The sequence below is a fragment of the Netta rufina genome (genome assembly GCF_964035555.1).
Source record: "Netta rufina genome assembly, chromosome: 10".
Taxonomy (NCBI): domain Eukaryota; kingdom Metazoa; phylum Chordata; class Aves; order Anseriformes; family Anatidae; genus Netta; species Netta rufina.
In genome coordinates, this window is record NC_140133.1 from 22,344,199 (window position 1) to 22,362,105 (window position 17,907).

Sequence of the window (17,907 nt, forward strand, 5' to 3'; positions counted from 1 at the left end):
CGGCACAGCCAGCCGGACAAATGTTGCTGCCACCAGCACCCTGGGTTCAGCCACAGCACTCCTGCCTGGCAGGGCAATGGGGATGCAGCGTGGCAGCCCTGTAACGCCTTCAGCCAGAGCTCTGCCCCGGGGATCCCATCCATGGGCACAGCACAGAGCTCGGCCCCAGCAGGCGCAGGAGGAGGCAGGGGCTGGGCACACAGCGGGTGCCCCCCCGGGTGCTCCCGGTGGCTCCCTGGGCGCAGCGGGCAGGCTGGCTGTGCCAGCAGCGGGTGCCAGTAGTGCCAGAGGCACTGGAGCAACTTTGTGCAAGTCCCTTGGCAAAGACAAAGTCAAAAAAAAGTCTTAGAGGATTCAAAGTAAAAAGGCAAAAAGGGTGATTCATTTTCTTTGTAAATGCTAAATGTCGTTTTCTTATGGATTTCAGTATCGCTGAATTCAGAGACTTAGACTGATACATGATTTTAAGAGCTTTACTCACTACAAATAATCTTTTGATGATGAAACTGACTGCGTAAATCTTTGGAAGAAAAACCTTGCATGAATATAGCCAAATTAGGAAACCCATATCACAACAGCTGTGTCCGTAACCACATGCATTGCTGTTTTATTTTTTAATCTGCATTACTGGATCTATTTTTGACTATAAACTAGATGACTCATTTGATCACAACCAGTGAAAAAAACATACTATGTTGCCACAAAATATTTCTTCAAGCTGAAAATGAAGGGTTTTTATTTGCTCTCTGCTGCAATCATGCATCTCTTTACAAATAACCACGGGTAAAATCAATACATACAGGAACAACAGAAAAAGAGCTGCCTGGCTTTAATTGTCATTTGTCTGCCTTCTTGATTAGTCTCTTCCAGTTATTTTTCTGTCTTTCTCCTTTGATCAATTTGTTCCGATTGAGCGTCCAGGAAATGAAAATTTCTTCAAAAATATTTCAACCAAATCTGTATTTTTACTACTATGTTCATGGAAGAGGGGCAAAAACTTAACCAAAACCAGCTGTAGAACAGTACTTTCTACCTCATTTATCCCTTTATGTTTGTACAAAAGAGAAAAATTGAAAATTAGCCAAGAATGTAATACCACAAATTCTCTCACTAGAAAACATAGCATAGTTTGAAGTAATCCCTTTAACCATAGCACTGGCTTCTTGGTTTGCAGCACACAAACTGTTCTCTAAGAGGCAAAAGACTCGAGCAGCTTGCACAGTGCCACGGAAGCTGCAACACCAGCCCATCCCAGTGCGTTCTCTAACTGGAACTAGTGCGTGGCATCCCGAGTATTTATGGTCGTTGTCCATTTCTGTTGTCTCTGGGCCAAATTTTCACTTGCATCAGTCAAGGAGTAAGTCAAGCAGCAACTTTATATTAGCAGTATCACCGTGAATCTGCCCGTGGGACAGCAGCAGTGTTGACTGCTCTGTGAGGATCGTTTGTCAGGGTCATCTGGCAGCCCAGTGGCACCAACCTTCTGGTTAACATACAAAAATCCAGCTTCAGCAGCTGCAAGGCTTCGTTCCTCTTTCTGCAGCAACATTTTTTATTTCTTCGCCACAAAACAGGTCAGCATAAATTCCGGGCAGAAATTTGGCCCTTTCCTCCATGTGGGATTCCTGAAGAAATTGAGAAATCCTTAAGAAAGGTCTTTCTGCTCCCCCACCACCGCTGTTCTCCTGCAGCCTTTACAGTCTGCTCCGTACGGGTCTGGTCTCTGAAGTCCCCCACTCCTCTCGTGCCAGGGCTGGATCCTGCCAAGGTCTGTGCCCATGCTCCCGATGTGCCGCAGCGGTGGGTGGTGAGGGAGGGGACACGGGGCAGGCTCCCGGCCATCCCCCACCTGCAGCAGCCGTGGGGACGTGCGTCTTGTCCGGGCAGCTCACGGCCACACTTCAGCACCTGATGGGCTCTCTGCTTTTTTCATTCTCCCCACGTCCGGGCAGGTCTCAGCTCCAGGAGACAATGGCTCCCCGAGGTGCCCGTCAGGGTTCGGGAAGGGGCACTGAGGACCTGGCCTTAATCATCCAGATGCAAAAGTCAGAGGGCAGGAGAGCTGCTGCCTGCTTCAAAGTCACAGCTGAGGCAATATGAGCAGCAGGCACATCAGTGAGGGATAAAAACACACAGTTGGACCTGGCAAAATCCATCTTAGAAAGCACTGATCTGCCCTGAGAGATGTGTACTGCTGAGACATTTTAAATCACAGAGTGAGGCACTAGGAACGACAGCTCTCCGCAGATGGCCCAATACATCTTTTCTCCCCTGTCCTCAGTGATCCCAATAAACTCCTGACCTTACAGACAAATAAAGACGAACTCAAAGGAGACGGGAAGTCTGGCTTCATCTGCAGCATCATGTCAGAAGAAGAGCTCTGCTTGGTTAAGAAATGATTACTAATTCCTAAATTTTACTGACATTATTTCAGCCAGCAGCTATTTTTGTCGAAGCCACGGTCCAGTGACACCTCTTTGGGGATCGTTTTGTCCTGATACACACTGCTGGTGAGTCAACAGGAAGCCCAAAATCTCTCTTTCTCATAGTTGAGCATCTTTCCCTTTTGTCAATTTGTCGTCAATTTATGGGCCATGACTACTGCAGAGATTTAGCTGTGTTTAGTCATGGGATGATTTTGTCTCTTCCTAGCAAAGAGCTAAGTATAGCACAGACTCATTATTCAGAGGCCGTCAGTGATAACTGGCGTTGGCGTCTGGCCCGGCTCAGTTTGAGCGTTCGGGTCCTCCTCGGTGCTGACTTTAACTTTCCTTTGCCTCTCCCCATCCGCCCTCGTCTCTGCTCCGCAACCTGCTGTGACGCAGAGGCAGCTGGCATCCTGCAAGGCAGCAGTCACGCTTGTGCATTCCCGATGACAGCCAGCATCATTCAGAAAACTGGAGACTGAAATATGCAAAATCCGGCTCGGTCCAGCTTCCCGTCCCTGACAGCAGCCACTGCCAGGTGCTTCACCTGGTGTTTCTGAGCACCAGAAGTAATCTGCCCTTGATGTTGTATCATGGTCTGCCTAGGATTAGCTACAGCTTATCGTGTTATTTTTCTGTGTTATCATCAATTACAACAATTCCAGATGTATTTTGTTGTAGATATAAGCATTTTGGGTGTTTCTGAAACCTGTTCAGATCTTGGTTTGATCCTCTTCCAACAGTAAGCCTAATTACACAAGGTGCCAACCACTGTTTCCACGCCGACGGACAGCCTCCGTTGCGTGGGGGCAGGTCAGCCACCTGGGCACCTGGCACTCTGCAGCTCTTGTGGAAAACCACACCAGGAAGCAAAACTTGTGCTTTTTCACAGAATGCATCCTCACCGCCCGGGTTTGCTGCCCACGAGCAGGCTGCCCCCCTCCACGCGTGCAGGAGGCGCACCTCACCATGGGTGAGCGGGGACCGGCGGCAGCGTCCCCGAGCGGGGGGACCTGGCCGATGACCCCGTGCTTCACGGGGCTGAGAAATCCCTCTGTAAGTTCTTTCCTACTCCCCAGGTTGCCATGTGCATGTGTGGATTGGGAAAGTGAGTTAATGTCATCCCATTGCCATTTCAAGTGTTTTCTGTGGCTGCCAAGCCCTTGGTGACACGGGCCTGAAAAACAATATCCCCGCGCTGCTCCCGCTGCCGCTCTCCACATGCCTCTGTAAGGTCACGCTCACGCTGTCCCCGGCAGGACTGTCTCTCTCCACAATTTCTCTTCTGCATTTGCTTCTTAGCCCAGATTGTTCTGAGGATGTTTAAAAATCTCCTCTAAAACATGTAAAAAACTCGCTCTGCTATCAGGGCACGTGTTCCTTCCCCGGGAGGCTTCCCAGCCCCGGTGCCCACGGCCTCTCTGCTGGAGCAGGCTGCTAACACCTCCGTGGCTGCCGTGGGTTTTTCTCAGAGCAGGGAACCCCTCTGCAGGGCCAGACCCTGCGAGGAGCTGCTGGGGGGCGAGCACACGGCCTCGGCAGGGCCGCAGGGACCAGCCCAATGATCACAGCCACTGCCCAAGTGGGACCCCGGCTCTTGGGGCACCGCTTGCAGCCCCCGGTGGCAGCCACACCTGGGTGGAAGCTGCAGGGAGCCCTCGTCTCCCACGGCCTGCAGAGCCACGTCAGGACCACGCAGAGCACGGCCAGAGCATGGGACAGGAGCATGGACCCCACGCTGCCTTTCTGTCCCCCCACGGGCACCTTTGCTGCCCTTCGTGCGTTTTCACACGGCTGCTGCAAATTGCAGTCCCTCGTTTTGGGGAGGCGTATCCAGGCACTGGGGACAACAAGCAACGTGAGCTCCGATGGCTCCTGCCGGGGTCACGTGCAGAAGCAGGTGAGCAAAAGGCACTTTGTGCCCTCAGAAACTGAATCCTGGTGAAAATGACCCCCACGCTTCCCTTCTTTGCGTGAATATCTGAAAGGGATCTCAGAAAATGTAACAACAGGTGAGATACTGAATCAGTATAAGGTCATTTAGATTCTTTTTTATTTTAATTACATTAGTAAAGAAACAGTCCAGCCTGGAGCTGTGCCGGGTGCTGCTGGCAGCTGTGCTTTGCTTGCAGGACGTCAGGAGGCGGTCGGGTGCAGGTTCCTGGTATTTCAGCACGGTCCCGCCGGCGCCAGCAGGAGGAGGGCACAGCGGGGGGACAGGGGACAGGGCCAGCCGCCAGCCCGCGCGTGTGGGCCCTCGCCCTCAGCGGGACAAGGGGGCTTTGTGCTGGGCCTCCCTGCTAAAGCCAGAGCGGGCAGGAATGTCTGTGGGAAACTGCACAGGAGACCCTACTCTTTTGTGCAAAAAAAAAAAAAAAAAAAAAGAGGAAAACAGAAAAACAACACCCAAAGGCTATAGGTCAGCACTTAGCATATGCTGAACTAGGAAGAGGAACATGGTTCCAGACACTTTTTTCTGCTCAAAACGCACCAGAGTGGGTGCTGCAACAAACTGCCCCGGCCCGATCCTGCTGGTCCCTGCGCTCCGGGCGGGAGCTGTGGTGGCTGGGGGGGCTGGTGCAGAGTGGTCAGAGGGGATGGGATGGGGATGGGGATGGGATTGGGGATGGAGACGGGGATGGGGATGGGGACAGGATGGGGATGGGGATGGGATGGGGACGGGGATGGGGACGGGGATGGGGATGGGATGGGACGGGATAGGGATGGGGATGGGGACGGGGATGGGATGGGGATGGGGATGGGGATGGGGATGGGGACGGGGATGGGATGGGGATGGGGACGGGGACGGGGATGGGGATGGGGATGGGGAAGGGGATCACCCAGCAGCGTTGCGCTGCGCCCCGCACCCTGCGCGCCTGTCCCGCGCACACGTGCGCGCAGCACCCTGCGCGCCCCGCCCCGCCCTGCCCCGCCGCGCGCCCATTGGCCAGGAAAGTTTGTTCCGGCGGCCGATTGGCCGGGGGCCGCCGGGGGCCGCCAATGAAAGGCGCCGGGCGGGCGGCGCGCAGCAGGCGGGCAGCGGGCGCTGCGCGGGACGGAGCCGGGCACGGAGCGCGCAAGGTGCGGGATGGGACGGGGATGCGGGACACGGAGCGGTGCGGGACGGGACGGGACGCGGCTGGGGGACCGTGACCGTGCGGTGCGCAGCGGTGCGCGGCTGGGGGAGCAGGGCGGGACGGTGCGCGGTGCGGTGCGCGGCTGGGGGAGCGGCACCGTGCGGGGTGGGATGCGGTTCAGCCCCGCGGGCATCGCGCCGGGACGGTGCCGGTGCCGCCCCGGAGCCGGGTGCGGCTTCCCCGGTGCTGCCCGTGCCGGAGGCGCCGCTCGGCTCCGCGCCCTGCGGCTGGGGGCGGCTGAGCCGCGCAGTGCCCGGGGAGCGCCGCTGCCGGCCGGGACGGCTCCGCAGGGCTCCCGGCTCCGCTCCTGGCTGCGGTGACTCTCGGGGGACGGAGCCGCGCCGGGATGGAGCCCCTGGGGTGTCCCGGCCCCGCTCCTGCCGCTGCGCCCCGAGCCCCCGTCGGTGCGGCTCTTGGGGAAGCCGCTCGGGGCCGTCGTGGTCAGCTCGTGTCGGGCTGAGCTTGTGCTCTGGGGGATTCGTCCCAGGCTTTTTAGGGGCTGGGAAGTCCTTGTGCACCTTGGTCGGGCCGCCGAAGGCTCAATTTTACCTGGAAAATCCAGGTCTCCGCCACAGATGAGCGAACGAACCAGAATAACCGAAGCCCTCCCTTGGCACGGTGAGGGCTGAGTGGAAGGGGCTTTAATCGCTAAATAAAAACGTGTGGAACGGGTCGTCAGGGAGCAGCTGCTCTTACGGCCTTACTCGATGTACCTTTGTCACCGCATAGTTAGGGGGTGAGTTAAATGCCTAATGTCAGCACTTCGAGGCTTCCACACTGTTGTAATCTCATCTCCCGCTGCCAGATGGCTGTGGTGGGGCAGTGCCAGCACAGGGGCACCGCGGGACCTCCCCAGCCAAGGGATGGCAGCTTCCTGAGCTTTGTGCCAGTGCTGGCCTCGGAAACCCCTCCTGGGACAGGTCAGCCTTGGTCCCAGTGGCTCTGAGCAGTGCTGCTGCTCGAGCTGTTTGCTGGGTTTTGCAGAAGTTGGCTGCTCTGTGCGGGTTGCCCTGGGTGGTGTTGGTGCTCGGCAGCAAGGTGTGCTGGCCAAGGTGTCTGCTGTTCCGTGACACCTTCTCATGGGCAGGTGCAGCTGAGGATTTTGCTGCTGCTCGTGGAGCTGTGGTCTGTTGGTTTTCCTCAGGCACCACCGTGCTTCCTGCCTTGGCCAGGGCTTTGCTCGCAGGGCTGGGGATGCCCTGGGAGCAGCAGGGTGAGATGTGGGCAGCGAGGAGGGCTGGGCAGACTGCACTGTGGCAAAGCTCCCTCTGCACTAGACCCATTGCCCAGGAGCTTCTTGATTGTCATCCACAAAGGGGCTGGAGCCTGAGGCTGTGCAGCAGTAGGTCAAAGGGCTTAAAACCCTCTGTAAGGTTTCTCTGTGCAGAAACCCACCAACCCTTCCAAAACAGGCAGCCTGATGCTTGGCTCCCTTTGGTGGAAGGGTGAGGGGCCGTAAAGATCCACCATCACAGAGATGACATCTGTAACTGCAATTTCACTTAAATCTGTGGAAGGAACAGCAGAAAGTGCCTGCAGTGGAAGGGTGTGCTCCTGCAGGACGTGTTTTCTCGCAGTCACTCGTGACCAGGCAGTGTGGAGCTTAACATCTCCTGCGTGGAGTGAGGGAGGCGAATACCCCATCTCTGTGTACCTCTTCTGACAGGCCGGCTGTCCCAGTTCACCTCAGCTGGCACTGGGCACAACAGCATACAAAGAAAAGTCCCAGCTATTCTGCCCTTTGAAAGGGGAAACAAAATGGCATAAAAAGAACAAGAAAAATACAGAACCTGGATCAGTCTGGATAATACACGTCCAAAGACAAATGGGCGTCTTTGCGGTAGACGGCTGTTTAATTTCCTGAATCATGAGAAGGGCACTTTTTCTGGGCAGAGGGTGAAATACTGTCAAACTTTAATTTGGCTTGGCAGCGTCGCGCAACCAGTTTGAGCAAGTCGGGGAGCAAGTCTGGAACTCATTAGGGCTTGCTGCAAGGCCCTGAAAATTTGATTTTCAATCACTGTTGGGTTTAATTATTGTTGATGTCTTGCCTAGCGTATTATGGGATTCTTTCTGAGGAAATTAAAACAGCATGAGCAGGACGGCATTCTGTTTGGCAAATGGGTTGTTTAGATTAAATTCTAAATGGAGAGTTAAAGCTCAAAACCAAGATAAAGCATGATGGCTGGCATTTTGTGCTTTCCTGGAGCTATTTCAACTGGACTGTGAAGGCAGAAGGCATCAGGATTTGTGTACTGTTCTCACTAAATTCAGTCTTCTTTTTTCAGGAGAGGAAAATAACCCTCTAAGCTAAAAGTGCTGTTAAAAGCCAAGGTAAAGTTTACTCAGTTAATACAACTTTTGGTTCGGTAACTTTTTATTTCTTCAGTTCTCCAGTGTGGATTTTTTGCAAGCATCCAAAGCAGACAAACGGTAGGACAGGAAGAAAGTGCTGCTGTTGCTGTGGCGAGACCTGCAAGGTGCAGAGGTCTGGATGTTGCTGACCCTGAGGAGAGGCAAAACCTCTTTGCCATCAACACCGTGTCTGGACACCTGAATACTCTGCACATGTATCTGCAGATGTGCGTGGGAATGCTATTAAGGCTTGGGAACTTGCCCCTTAAGCCCAAAATGTAGGGCATTTAAAAGCTAGAGTGTATTGGAGCCTCAGCTTTTTCATTCATTTCTTCATAAACTGTGTCCCTGGATGAAGACACAGGATTTTTGGGCTAAGTCCACAACTGTGCTTTCCCTTCAGAACATCTGCTCTGCAGCTCTCTGCAGAGCTTGGGCAGATGGCTGCCTTTGTGGTTAGACACTGAGCTCTCAAACAGTGAAGGTTACGCCTAAAAGTAGTCTTCCACAGAACACATCTGTGAAATCTATAGTCTGTCCAAAGCCACTCCAAAGCAATCTGAGCGTGCAGCAATAAAGATAGTAAACACTAACTGCAGGGATCGTGCATGCGAGGCAATCACATCAGTCACTTAAATGCGCGAGTGCTCTCTTGTGTAAACACTGTCAGGGACTGTACAAGCAACTTCATCCTTGCTGTTGGAAGTTGGACCTCATAATTCTTAACAATTAGACCATAGAAAGTTATTTATCTGTTGGAGACTTCTTGTGCCCGTAGTTCCCAGTTCTGCTCTGTTAATAGAAGTGCAGTGTTTCCCTGTGAAGGGCTGATCCCTTCTCCGTAAAGCTGCCTCGTCCTGGCGAGGCGTTTTGCCCCAGTGTAGGTACAAGAGGTTACACTTGGCCTGGGGAGATGACCATTGCCCTGCATACCCTCTGAAAGGTGGTGTGCTGCTGTGTCTAAATCCCCGCTCAGAGCTGCCAGCGGCATTGTGTTGGAGCCAAAGGGAGGAAATGCTGCTGCAGCTGTCATGGAGAAACAGATGTTGATCTTAATGCAGAAACCTGCTTGGCTCTGTGAACAAGTATTTATAGATATGAAATCATAAAGCACACATGGGTTAAAGAGCTTATTTTGGGACTTGGACTCAGGACTAAACCTAGCCCCATAAAACACAATTTACAAGTTACAAAATCCTTCTCATTCTGCAGGGAGGGAGTGTCTGGAGTGTTTGTTTAGGCTGAGACTTTTTTTTAAATATATAAAAAATGTGTATTTCAGCCATTCAGGAAAAGCAGTATTTAGCTGTCCTAGCTTGAAGCTATTGCTTCATTTAAAGATGAGGCTGAAAGAAAGGGAAAGGTTTTGGGGAAGCTCTTTCCACTTTTGGAAGACAAGCTGGAAAGAAAACATCTACTGTCCTCTTAGCAGGAGCATGTGACTGCAAACCTACCCAAAAGCACGGTGCCCAGGTGCTCAGGCTCTGCCAGTGGGAGGTGGCACAGCTCCTCAGCTTCTGCAGCAGGGCTCTGGGCAGCCCCAGGATGAGCTCTGACTTCCCTTGCTGCCTCTGGACACCTGGAGAAGTTCTGCTGTACTTCATGTGCTCTGCCACAGTTCCTTCGGGCATGCCTTCAGCTTTATGTCTCAATCTCTGCAGCTGTAAAATATGAATGGTCAAGCTGAGAAGGGATTTAGGAGGACTAAATCAAGGATGTTGTACAAAATCCCTGATGGGAGTAGCTCCTGCAATGCAAAATGTCAATGCAGTGATGGAAAGCCCAGCTCCTGATGATGGCTCCGCACCATTTCCACTGCTAGAAGTGGGAAGGACAAAGCTGGCTTGTGGGAAGGGAATTGATGGCTAAAATGAGACACTTACCTGAGCACTTTGGAACTTATTACAGCTGCTGTTTAATTAAATTTGGGTGGGTTCTTCCCATTCCATACACCTACTCGCAGCTTGTTTTGTTCTTATAGTTGAGACCAAGTGTCTGAAGCACTGTCTTGTTTGTGGAAAAATCTATTCATCGTATTTTTTTAATTTGCCCTTCTCTTATCGTTAATTCACACATTGTTAGTGGAGAAAGGAATCCTGCCAACAATGTGCTCTTGGAAGAGCAAGATATTTGCAGAGGCTCTGGTTCTGTTATCTCTGTCATCCTGTAGGTTGAGATCTGGCAGCTCTATTGAAATAGTTTCCTCAGATATCAGTGCCTTTCCCTGGTCTTTATGCTGCTAAAATAAAAGGCAATAAACTTCTTACTTCACAAAGTGTAATATCAATTAGAGCCTCCAGTATTCTAGATAGTACTAATTCATTCACTGACTTCAAATTCTCATTAGGTTTTAAGACAATCTTCATGAATGTCACTTCTTTTTCTGTGAGCCTGGTAATTTGGATAGCTGCTCAGAATCTGGTAGGGAAACAAATAGCTTTTAAGTTAAGGCTACAATAGATGTTTTTCATCTATGAAAAGAAAACAAATCAAAGCTGTCCTTTGCCGTTCCAAGTCAAAATTATTATAGATAGCAGCATGTGCAGAACTGATGAATGCACTTCGAAGAGCAGTTGCTTACACTCACACAAGTTTATTCCATTTGCAGCCACTGTCAAGCAACCCCTTCAAAAATAAATCTTGTCCTGAGCTGCCCATTCCAGAGGCTGTCCCTGCTACCTGGCTCCGGCTGCTCAGAGGTCTGCCTTGGGTGTTTTCTGCTCAGCTCTGATGCTCGTGCCTGCCGTGCCAAGGGGCATTGCTCTGCTTCCCTGGGCTCTGCCTGTGCTCACCAGGGAGCAGTTGGGTGCCCTGCAGGTCCTGCTCAGTGCTGGCTCCTGGAGAACAACTCCACAAGAGCTACTTGCAATCTTTTTGGGGCATTTTTCCCCCAGTTTGAGAGGCAGGCTTAATGAGAAACAGGTGATCCCCTTCCTAAAGGAATTTATTAATAAGGTTTAGACTGGAAAACTATCTAGGAAAATGCTGAGTGAGATGGATTGCCCATCCAAATTACAAATTAAGATGCTTGAGGTCAAGCTTTTGAAAGGGGGCTTCTGCTACCCAAGGGAGGGCTGATTGGGATTCACCTACAATGATGAAAGGATCTTAACTCACTATTTTAGGAGGCAAATTAAATACTTTCAAAATATCTGTGGTTTTGTGGTTATTTTTCCCCCTTCCGGAGGTATCCAGCCTTCCCTTTTGGGGCCTTTAAGCCAAGTTTTCAATGCCTCTGTGGTTACCTGAAATTCTGGATCATCATTTAGGTAACACCAAAAAGTGTTTTTTTGACATTCATTTAAATTCCACCTTGTGAATGTTGTTTAGCAGATAGCTCAGCATTTGGGACTGCCCTGCTCTACTGCTTTGTTGAAAGGCAAACTGCTCAGTACCCTGAGCAGCGGTAACTGCCCTTGCACTTAAATATATGTATACAAAAGCTAATCGAGTGATGCAACTCAAAGGCCCTTATTTAAACAAGCACACACAAGTTCAGATTTGTTAGATTAATGTGATCCTTTTGCCAGCAGTAGGAACCACTGAAGGGAAAAACCTCTCCTGGTAATTGGGCCAGGTTACTGACAACCTCATTTATCTGAGTGCTGCTGCTTTTCAGCTTGAATTAAGAAATGAGAATAGAAGTGAGAATATTTGACGTGGGTTTCTTGCTGGCTTAGAGTGCCTATTACCCAGGCTACCTTTACTCTGTACAGCTGTTTGAAGCAGGGGTACCTTGAGGACTCCCGGGAGCGTGCAGCAGTCTGTGCTCAGCATTGGAGCAGGGCTGGCTGCTGTACCAGTTGCAGGGAGCAGCAGAGGAGCAGTTTCAGTGCTCATACAGCAGTGTCCTGCTTTGCCTCAGATTTAGGGCAGTCTGCCCCTCTGCATGCCCCGGGGTTGGTCTCTGTTGGCTCCATCCCTGCTGCCAGCATGCTGTGGGCTTGCAGCAGTGCCTGGCTGTGGCTGGGATGTGCTTGCAGGGAGCCTCGGGTCTCTGGGGGCTGCCATGGGCAGCTCACTGCACGTCCCTGGGTGTGCCAAGAAGTTTTTCCTAGCCCCCAGCTGGTGCTGCTGCCGCTGCTGTGGCAGAGGTGGGAACCTCCAGGCCCAGCCCAGCAGGAGGATGCGGAGCTCACCCTTTTCGGGAGAGGCAGTTACATGTGTGCTGGGGCTGAGGCTGGAGAGGGGACGGTGAGGTGCCTCTTACACCTGGATATAATAGAAATAATAGAACAATCGCTGCAAATCTGCCCTGCTGGACCTGCAGATGGAGGGAAAGTGCAACCAAAGAGGCTTTCTCTATGTACTGAGTCTTAGTTCTTGCCTTTAGCTAAAACCCAGCCCCTTGGACGTGGTAATATTTTGCTCTTGGCTGATTTTCCTCCCCTGGCCCATGCAGGACCTCATAGCTCTGACTTGGGGAGTTGTACTTTTGCAGAACTTGCAGCATTCCCCTTGTTGCCATACAGCCACCTCTTCTGCTGTGTGTAAATGTTTACACCCTCCAGTTACTGGACTTCCTTTGAGGAAGCTTGACTTAGCTCCCATTATGTCAGCTTAGTTCTGTTATAATCAAATAATGACACAAAATTAATTGCTATCCATCCGTATCCTTGAGACTCCACAATTGCACTGAGCAAACCAGTCCCACCCATGTGAATACGATCTGCCATTTCCTTTTCTCTTTGTTCGGGGCTTTCTCAAAGTTACAATTGTTAATCTCCGAAATTTGTTGCAGCTGGAGGAACCCCACCCGGGGGGTTCATGTGGTGCCTGGATGGGAATTTTGGGGGTAGGATGTCCGATGCCAAGGCGGTGAGGGTCTTTGGGGCTGCACCAGACGCTTGCCTTGTGTCCTCAGCTCTGCCACAGGGAGAGGTGAAACCAGGACCTCGGCTCTCAGTGCTGTTGTCAACGTGTAGTAACTTTTTGGAAGCCAGCTTTTCCTCCTCTCTCCCTAAAAAGGAGGAGGAAGCATACTTGAGGTAGTTACGTGTCTCCATTGCCGTTTTTAGCCTCCAAATAAGGTGTTGTGTAACGAGTGCTTGCGGGATCCAGAAGGCTCGCTGCAGACGCAGGAGGGCCCCGCTCAGCCAGGCCCTTCTGGAGCTGCCACAGCCGGCCCCAAAAGCCCTGCCAGAGGCCGGAGGGTGCAGGATGGCTCATGCAGCAGTGCCAGGGAGCTGTCACGGTGCCAGGGAGCAGTCAGGGTGCCAGGGAGCGGTGCCATGGATGTCACCCAACAGCCTGTCCCCGTGTCCTCCGCTGGCATGGAGCTCAGCGAGCTGCCTCCTGTCCGACCGCTGCACACAACACCCGCTCAGGAAGGCGTGTGTTCTTGGAAGCTTTCAGGGCCTTTGATTAATAACCATATTAGCCAAATTTGCCGTTTGGCTGGAGCTGTCTGGGGCATGGGGCCGGCACTCGCAGCGAGGCCCTGCTGCCCCAGGGAGCCTCCTCCTTCCAGGGCGTTTCCCACCTGCTGCAGTCCAGCATTGTGGTTAGAGGCCCTGTGGGTAGACAGGAGGAAAGATGATTAAAGGTCTCCCAGGGGAGTGTGGTCTAAGCATCCCTGAGCAGATAAGGATCTCCTCACTTCAGCAATTGTCCTTTTGTTGTGGTGACTGACTTTGCAACTGGAGCTGGCTCTGCCCTCCCGTTTCCACCTTCCTTGTTGAGTCACTTAGCCAAGTCCCCATCTGCTGCAGCCCCATGCAGTAGCATGCTTCTGCTGGAGGAGAAATGAATTTGTCTTGACCCTGTGCTTGTGCATGGCCAAAGAGAGACAGTGCAGCCCAATCTGCACCTGCTCAGCCGGGTTAGACGTCGGTCTGCTCTTATTGTGCTCAGTTCCCTCGTGGCTCAATCTCACAGTCCTTAAAGGAAAGCAAAATACTGCTGTGGGCTCCTCCTGGCGCTTGGTTAATCTGTGTATTAGACATTAAGTGGAGCTTCTTGATCCTGTGGTGACATGAGATAAATCAACCTCTGCAAAAGCAGCTATTAGCTGAGGATGGCAGGGTGTTAGCTTTCCCGTACCACCCTTCTTGTGAGCTCTGTTTAAAGTTTGTATTAATATTAAATTTCATCCACCCATTAGTCCATAAAGCAGTTGGCTCTCAAGGAATGAGTTTCCTGGGAGCAGTGTGCTAGAGCTGCTCTGTGCTTCTGAGGCTAAACAAAGCGGAGGTGTTAAGTACAGCCCGAGGCATTTTTTCCGCCCTGCAGCTTGTATCAGCCTGTTGGTCACTGTCCGCAGGAGGACCTCGGCAGCCACCCCGACTGCTGATGTTTGTGGTGCTGAGCTGTTTATCACTACGGCGTCAGACTGGATGTGTGCAGACCACAAACCCATGACAGCTAAAGGGGCTTCGTGTCCGTATGGAGCCAATTACACGTAAGGATGGCAAGTACTTGTGTTCCCGGGGATGCAGCTAGCAGGGAAGGCTCGTTTCTGAGGGACCATGCTCGCCATAGCTGCTCTGTCTGCTCAGCCCCTTTGTGGTCCCAAAGCTTGGCCGGTTTCCCTGTGGCGATACCCCAGGCATGGCAGGGTTTTTACTCGAGGACCATTTGCCGGAAAACTCTTACCCAAGCTTAGTCTGAAGTCTCCTCTTCTTGGACGTACTAAATGTGTGGCACTTAAAGCCAGTGTTGTGAGGAGAGTGGAAAGAAGCTTATTTAAAAGGGCTTTCAAGTCAAGGGGATGTGGAAGCATTGTTTTTTCCATGTGTCGTTGGGGACGGTCTCCTTGCAACAAGCTCTGTTGTCAAGCTAACTTCAGCAGAACAAAGGGCCGATGGCCAAGGTGTGCTGGACCGGTCAGAGGGCGATGATGCACCCAAACCTTCTGGAATCGCAGCTGATCTGTGAGCAGAGCAAGCTGGTGGGGCTGGACCTCGACCGGCTCCTAACTTCTAGCCAGGGGTCCATCCTGCTGGGTGGACCTGCCCTGGGAGCTCAGTGCTCCTTTGTCCTCAAGTCTAAACCAAGCAGGAATGAAGTTTTGTTTTGTTCTGTTTTTCCCGAGGCACTTGGCATTATAGGTTCCCTATTTTCTAAAAATTGAGCAAACTTACCAGTGTCTAGGATGGCCCTGCCTTTGGCCAGTGTAACGAACCACAGCATTACACTGACCAAGAAGCTGGCATATTCCTGAGATTGTTCAGAGATGTTTTTGTGGGTAGAATGGCCTCAGTTTCCTATCATTTCACTGCCTAAGAATTTCCTCTGCCCTGACTTGCTTTCTCTCTCTTAGTAGCAAGAATGCTATCAGACTAAAAGCCAAAACAGAAATCTTAAAGTGTGTTGTATATCTAGTCATGGTGAGCAGAATTTGCTTTTCTTCCAAGCAGTTTGTTGACACAGACATTTTTGTAAAGGCGTTACAAATGTCTTCACTCCTCACGTCTTAAACTCTCGCATCTCTTTTAAAATTGCTGTATCCAGATGGGCTTGGGCATAGGTGGAGTCCAGGACAGTCCGTTTCACAGTCTTACTGGGTTTGGTGGTCTTTGCCATCTTATATGTCTCTCTTTTTTTTTTTTTTTTTTTTTTTTTTTTTTTTTTTTTTTTTAATGAGAAATCTCCTTTTATGCGTATTTGAGGAGCTAGAGCTGAGCCGCGAGGAGAGGCTCCATATCTGGGCAGGGAGCCCTGCTGACCAGGCAGCCCGAGCAGCCAGCACGGCTCCTGTTGTGGCTGGCCCCTGCACTGTGATGGGAATAAGGAGCCCAGAGCTCCCTGCGCTGCTGGGGGAGAGAGAAGCTGTCCCCCAGGTACAGAGACATTGCTGTGCTCCACATCCTCGCGAGGGCAGAGGCTGCCTGGAGAGGTCAGAGCTCCAGGAGGAAGTGTGAGAGGTGGTGGCTGAGTGCCCTGACCCGTGTGGAGGGGGCTCAGGAGCATTTGGCAGAGTCTGCCCCCGCCGTGGGGATTTCCCCCAAGTTCACAGGGCCACTCACACTGCCCTGCAGGCAGTGGTGGGGATGAGCTGCTGTCCCAGCCCCTTCCCCTACAGCTGCAGACCTGCACCTCCAAGGGCAGAGGAACCCGAGCCATCCCAGGAGCTGCACGTTGCCTTGAAGAGCTGCTGGATTTTCATATTTTTCCATACATTTCCTATAGCTCTAGACTTGTGGCTGCCATGCGTGGTAAGGAGCAGTGAGTCATGCTATGGACACCTGCAAAAACTTCTGTTTCCAAAGAGATCTGGAATTCCTGATGGTGAAGGCATCGGGGCTTGGCGAGAGCAATTGCACAAATGGGAAGGATGGTGGCTGGGTCTTCTCCGCAGGTCTGAATTTGTGTGTGGTGCAAAATAATGGCTGGGACTTCAGCTCCATCTTAAGGAAACAGATCCCCAACCTTCAGTACCTAGCTCAGAGGTGGGGATTTCCCCTTAATGCCCACAGCTTTGTTCTGCGGGTGAAACAGTGGCAGTTCCAGATGAGAGCTGAGAGTTCAGTGTATCAAACCTGATCCATTTTGCTGTATGCGTTTCAGCTGAGTAAATGTGTAACCGGTGAGACCGTAGTGAAGGTTCAGAAGCACTTCCCCAGGGTGGTGTTTGCAGAGGAACTGTGCCAAGGTGGCAGGTGGGGAGGTGCAACCTGCATTTCAGCCAGCCTGATAAGCTTCATCAAGCCAGTATCTGCTACAGGGTGGCATCTCAAAGGCCCTCACTGGCGTTCATGTTGGCAGAAGAAGCCGTTAGCTGAACAGAAGTTTTTAGCCCCTTTTTGTATGAGGTCCTCCAGACTCGTCCTTCCATGGCCGAGCTGGCAGCAGTCCATACACAGCGGCATGGGGCACCTCACTCCCCAGCTGGGCTGTTCACGAGGCTTCAGGATGCACTGGGCAGCGTTTGGAGCTGGAAGCTTTTGTAACAGGAGCCCATGAACCCTGAGGCAGTAAAGAAATACCAGGTTTGCATACCAGCGTGAAGGCTGCAGGCAGGTGGCCACCCCCTGGATGGCCGAGCTCCCACGCTGTTACCTGGGATGCCAAGGCTTCGGGTTGTCTTGTGGGGTGGCTCCATGTGCTCTTGCTGCTGACAGTGCTTTTCTCTTTGCTTCCCCTCTGCACGGGCTATATAATGAGGCTTTTCCAAATTAGTTTATTTAATCCAGATGTTTGCGTTTTGAATAAACAAACATTCATAGTCCCTCGTCTGTATCACAGTCCCTTGTCTGTACTCAGCTTCTGTCTGGTTCATTAAGATTAGTCATTTAAAAAAAAAAAAAAAAAAAGGTAGATACGTAGCACACGATTCCAGAACTGACAAGATTTACAGAGGTCTGTGTGTCGGAAATGTAAATGTGTGTCTGTTCTGGAGAGCTGTGTCAGGGCTGAAGAATCAAAAGCATCCTATTTTCTGCATGCTAGAGGCAGGGGGAATGTGTGTGCATGCACTCAAGTGCATGTTAAGGCTGTTTAGAGATGTATTTTTATGAATTCCCAGGATGAGAGGTCTGGCCTTTCAATGGCTTCAAAATGCCTGGAAAGACTGAAGGTGAAATCTGAAATGAAAAAGAAGGCGAAATCAGAGACACAACTGAGATAGCTGTCCCTTGGACAAAGGGAGCTGGAATGGGACCGTTTTATACAGATGGGGCTGGGTTTCTCAAGGAAAAAGAAATGGGAAGAGAAAAAAAACAAAGGGGAGCTGGGGCAGGAGGAGCACAGGTCGTGTGGTGGGATGAGCACAGCTCGGAAACACACGTGGGCTGAATTAAGATTGCGCAGGCAGCACCACCCTGCTCGAGCACTGGGAGCCTCTGCAGCCTTCGCTGTGTTGGGAAGGACTCCGACTGTGCGCACACCAGTGCCTGGCTGATGCCTGGAATGAGCTGCTACTTCTAGAAGAATAAGTGTACATGGACTGCGTGCATGGGAGCGAGCAAAAAGGGCAGGGTAGTGCAAGATTTGTACGCATTAAGCGTCAAAGGAAAATGAGCTTCAAAGTGGTCAGGAAATTGCAGGAG

The 17,907-nt window shown here is 51.7% G+C and overlaps 1 protein-coding gene across 1 annotated transcript in view; it reads left to right on the forward strand.

Moving 5' to 3' along the window:
- Positions 1–5,387: 5,387 nt before the first annotated feature.
- Positions 5,388–17,907, forward strand: part of LMCD1 (LIM and cysteine rich domains 1) — a 29,668-nt gene continuing 17,148 nt past the window's right edge. The window contains exon 1 of the mRNA XM_084292591.1: positions 5,388–5,507. Coding sequence (XP_084148717.1) covers positions 5,427–5,507 — 81 coding nt within the window. The 5' untranslated portion in view covers positions 5,388–5,426. The remainder of the gene's footprint in view (positions 5,508–17,907) is intronic.